This window comes from Sinocyclocheilus rhinocerous, unplaced genomic scaffold (assembly GCF_001515625.1).
Source record: "Sinocyclocheilus rhinocerous isolate Xijiao unplaced genomic scaffold, SAMN03320098_v1.1 scaffold453, whole genome shotgun sequence".
NCBI classification, from domain to species: domain Eukaryota; kingdom Metazoa; phylum Chordata; class Actinopteri; order Cypriniformes; family Cyprinidae; genus Sinocyclocheilus; species Sinocyclocheilus rhinocerous.
The window spans coordinates 740,248-744,666 of NW_015655565.1; the positions used below are offsets into that span (position 1 = coordinate 740,248).

Consider the following 4,419-nt stretch of genomic DNA (forward strand, 5'->3'; position numbering starts at 1 on the left):
CATCCAAGTGCACACACAGTAGTGAACACACACCTAGAGCAGTGGGCAGCCATATTGCATTCGGTGCCTTGGTCAAGGGTCTCACCTCAGTCGTGGTATAGAGGGTGGAAGAGAGCGCTGGTTATTCACTCCTCCCACCTACAATCTCTGCCAGACCTGAGACTCGAACCCACAACCTTCGGGTTACAAGTCCGACTCTCTAACCATTAGGCCACAACTGCCCCCAACTTAAGATAGAAATTCCAGTTGTGAACAGATAAAATAAAATAGTTAAAATGAATTGAAATAAAACATTTATTAAACTACTTATAATTAAAATAAATGTAATAAATGAAAAAAGAAAATAATGTATTATGTGTGCCTTTTTTAAATATTTGTGTAGATTTGGTTTTTGGTTTATTAAGTGGTTTAAAAAAATCTTAATATTAATGATAATACAAAATGATATACAATATAATATCAGTATACAGTATAAAGATTTAAAAGAACGTTTGTTTTAATTTTGAGTTGATGATGGAGTATTTTTGAGTAACTTTTGAATGGGGCTATAAGGTTACATGACAAAAAAGGCTTGAGAAGACTGGGTTAGACTATATGGGGTGGAGAGAAATAGAAAAGATTAGATAAATATGTTTTACCACTTCAAATAGCTAGAGATATCTCAAATAAATAATCTTTCTATATAATACAGCCCACTACAACGGAACAGAATGTCTCTGTATCACGCACTAACTCGTTTAGTTCTCTCTGTCTCTTTTTTTCTCTGTTCCTCACAGTGTGTACACAGAGACTTGGCTGCACGTAATGTCCTGCTGTCTCAAGGCAAGATAGTGAAGATCTGTGACTTTGGACTGGCCAGAGACATCATGCACGATAACAACTACGTCTCCAAAGGAAGTGTGAGTTGTTGTCTTAGTCTTAATGTGGTGTTCTTGATTGTTCATCTTAGATTATGGAATTGTTCATTGTTTTATGAACTTATTTGGAAAAAAGAACTGGAACAATCGTCTTCTAATACTTGTAGTCTTTCTCTCTCTCTCACACATAGACTTTCCTTCCAGTAAAATGGATGGCCCCTGAGAGTATTTTTGATAACTTGTACACTACACTCAGTGACGTCTGGTCGTATGGCATCTTACTATGGGAGATCTTCTCGCTTGGTATGATTTTTTTTTTAGCGTTTATTTCTAAACTTTACAAATGTGTTTCCAACACATTTTATTTATTCCATATTTTAGTTTATTAAAATACCATATGCAATGTGTTTCTGTAGGAGGGACTCCTTATCCAGGTATGGTTGTGGATTCCAACTTCTACAACAAGATCAAGAGTGGATACCGAATGGCGAAACCCGAGCACGCTTCCAGTGATGTGTACGTTCCATTACAAAGTTTGCGTGACTGTTTTGCTGTGCTAGGCTTCAGTTGGAGCAGATGTCTAAACAATGTGTTGTTGTTTGTCTATGTGCAGCTATGAGCTTATGATGAAGTGTTGGAACAGTGAACCAGAGAAGAGACCATCTTTCCACAGCCTGAGTGATACGGTGACCTCTCTGCTGCCCTCAGGATATAAGAGAGTAAGCCTGCAACATGAACACACGATTTCAAGTTTCTCTGTTTTTTCTCTCTGTTTATCACTCTCAAATGGTTTTAGTTTTCTTTACGATGAAATTATTTTTCAGGAGAATATATATATATATATATAGTATATATAAATACAATTATGTACTAAAACTATTTAAATTTCTCTTACTAAAATGTTTGTGATATAATTAAAAGTATTTTAATGTATGTTTATTTTATATAAAAATGTGTTTTTTATAAATAATGATTTTTGAAAACAAAACTAAATAAAATCTGTAACTACAAATGTGCATTGCAATATAAACAAAAACTAATAAAAAAAATTGATGTAGTAATTAATCAGTTCCACAAAAACATCTGATTCATGCATTTTGGCAAAAAGAACCACCACAGGAAGGAGGTATCTGACTGATGCATATAAAAAACAACCATAGCTTTCTGTATGAGATGTTAAGGGGCAAATAAATCTTAAATAGACTACACCACAATAATGAATAAAATTACAATCATTTACTCAAACTATTTAAATTTCTCTTACTAAAATATTTGTGCTGTAATTATAAAATAATTTAAAAGTATTTTTATATATTTTTATTTTATATAAACATTTTCTCTTAACAAAAAACAATGGTTTTGAAAAAAAAAAAAAAACTGAAACTATAAATGTCCACTACAGTTTGGACAAAAACTAATTAAAAAAATAAAATAAAATCTGATGTAGTAGTTCATTTCTTCCAGGATATACAGGATCTGTCTGATATTTAAAAATAAATAAATACATAAAAAACATAGCTTTATTATGTGATATTTAGGGGCAAATACATTTTAAATATAAAACTATACTGAAATCAAATTAAAACTTCATTTTCAGAAATGAACAAAATGAAATAAATGCTACTTACATTCGATTAAAACAATTTGAAACTAAACTGAAATTGAAAACTATAATAATAAAATTTAAAATAAAATATCCCGCCATGCTCAATAAATGGCCCAGATTAAAGTATGGTGGAAATGGCTTCCCACTTCTTGTAGCTTAAATGCAGTGTGTCAATCTGGGCTTTGAGGCCTCGGCTACGTGCATGTCATCATTGCCATCACTGCCAGACCGCTAACAGAGATTAGCACAGCAGCTCTCCAGCTGGCTAACGCCCCAGCAAGGCAAAACCCAGCAGTGCTAATGACCAGAAGCATACAGTTAGCGTCCGCCAGCTAGCCATAATTGTGCTATTAAACAGACACCACACATGGTACTTCAAAACTCTGCTTCCCAGAGTCACATGGCCCAGGGAATAACTAGCTCCTGTTATAGCACCTTGGGCAGGGGTGTGGTGGGAAATGCGGTTCGTAAATGGGCCAGTAAGCCCTCAAGTAACCACAGAACGCTTGCAGAAATGGGGCAGAACTTTGGCGTTGAGCAGTGTTTACGGTGGTGTTGAAGTGCTATTTACAACTACCAGAAATGATTACATTTCTCCCTCATTTCCTTCAGTACAATGTATTATAACAGTGAATTGCAAGCTTAATTTGTGATTATCGTTTCATTTACAAGTACAATCTTTGTTAAGTAAAGCCTATTCAAAATCTATTTTTCTATTTTTGGTTTGTTGTATTGTTAGTGCATGTGTGGTAATACTCAGTTGAACTTTTATATTTTATTTATATTATTTTTTGTATTAAATATTAAATAATTAATTTAAATGATTTAGTTCATACTTGAATATTATTTATTTATAAAACGGGATAGTTCCGGTCCTTGATTCTGATTGGTTGAGCCGCACACTACAAACATACACACCACGGCTTCTTGGGGCTTATTGCTTTATTATAACTTTTTATATTGTATTTATATTTCTCTTGGTGTGCAGTGCTACGAACGCGTGAATCATGACTTCCTGAAAAGCGATCACCCCGCTGTGACTCGGGTGCAGTGCACTGACAATGATGATGCGTACATGGGTGGTCTCTACAAGAACCAGGGCAAACTAAAGGACCGCGAGAGCGGCTTTGATGAACAGAGACTCAGCTCTGACAGCGGTTACATCATTCCTCTGCCGGACCTCGACCCACTGTCAAATGAAGACTATAGCAAAAGGAACCGCCACAGGTAGCCCACCAATTTACATAACATTCTCACTCTGATGTTAGGATGACGATTCATAAGGATTTTGGACATATACACTACCAATAAAAGTCTGGAGTCAATAAGTTTTTTTTTTTTCTTAATGAAATTATTACTTTCATTCAGCTAGGATGCATTAAATTGATCAAAAGTGACAGTAAAGACATTTACAATGTTACAAAATATTTATATTTCAAATAAATGCTGCTCTTTTGTCACTGTTTTCAATAATAATAAGTGTTTCTTGAGTACCAAAACAGCATATTGGGGTTATTTATGATGGGTCATATGACACTTAAGAGTGGAATAATGTCTGCTGAAAATTCAGCTTTACCATCTTTACCATCAATTGCATTTTAAAATATATTTTCAAGCAAAATTTATTCTGGAAAAAAAAATATTTATATAATTTATATAATGCTCTTTTTGTTTAAATTTGCATTTTTAATGTTCATTTGCATTTTCAACAAAGTCATGCCCATGGAGTCTTTGAATTGCTGAATTGTCTTCTCTTTTTCTCTGTAGCTCTCAGACGTCGGAGGAAAGCGCAATAGAGACAGGCTCTAGCAGCTCCATGACGAAGCGTGAGGGAGAGACCCTGGAGGACATCACCTTGCTGGACGAGATGTGCTTGGACTCAGGAGAAATGGTAGAGGATAGTTTCCTGTGAGTGAAAGCTGCAAAGAGTGTGTGAGAGAGAGAGAGAGAGAGAGA

General features: G+C 34.7%; 1 protein-coding gene across 1 annotated transcript in view; it reads left to right on the forward strand.

Annotated features, from left to right (window-relative positions):
* The window catches only part of LOC107718396 (platelet-derived growth factor receptor alpha), a 23,065-nt gene extending 18,688 nt beyond the window's left edge, over positions 1–4,377 (forward strand). Inside the window, exons 24-29 of the mRNA XM_016525452.1 lie at positions 777–899; positions 1,049–1,160; positions 1,274–1,373; positions 1,471–1,576; positions 3,452–3,690; positions 4,231–4,377. Coding sequence (XP_016380938.1) covers positions 777–899; positions 1,049–1,160; positions 1,274–1,373; positions 1,471–1,576; positions 3,452–3,690; positions 4,231–4,375 — 825 coding nt within the window. The 3' untranslated portion in view covers positions 4,376–4,377. The remainder of the gene's footprint in view (positions 1–776; positions 900–1,048; positions 1,161–1,273; positions 1,374–1,470; positions 1,577–3,451; positions 3,691–4,230) is intronic.
* The last annotated feature ends 42 nt before the right edge of the window (positions 4,378–4,419 follow it).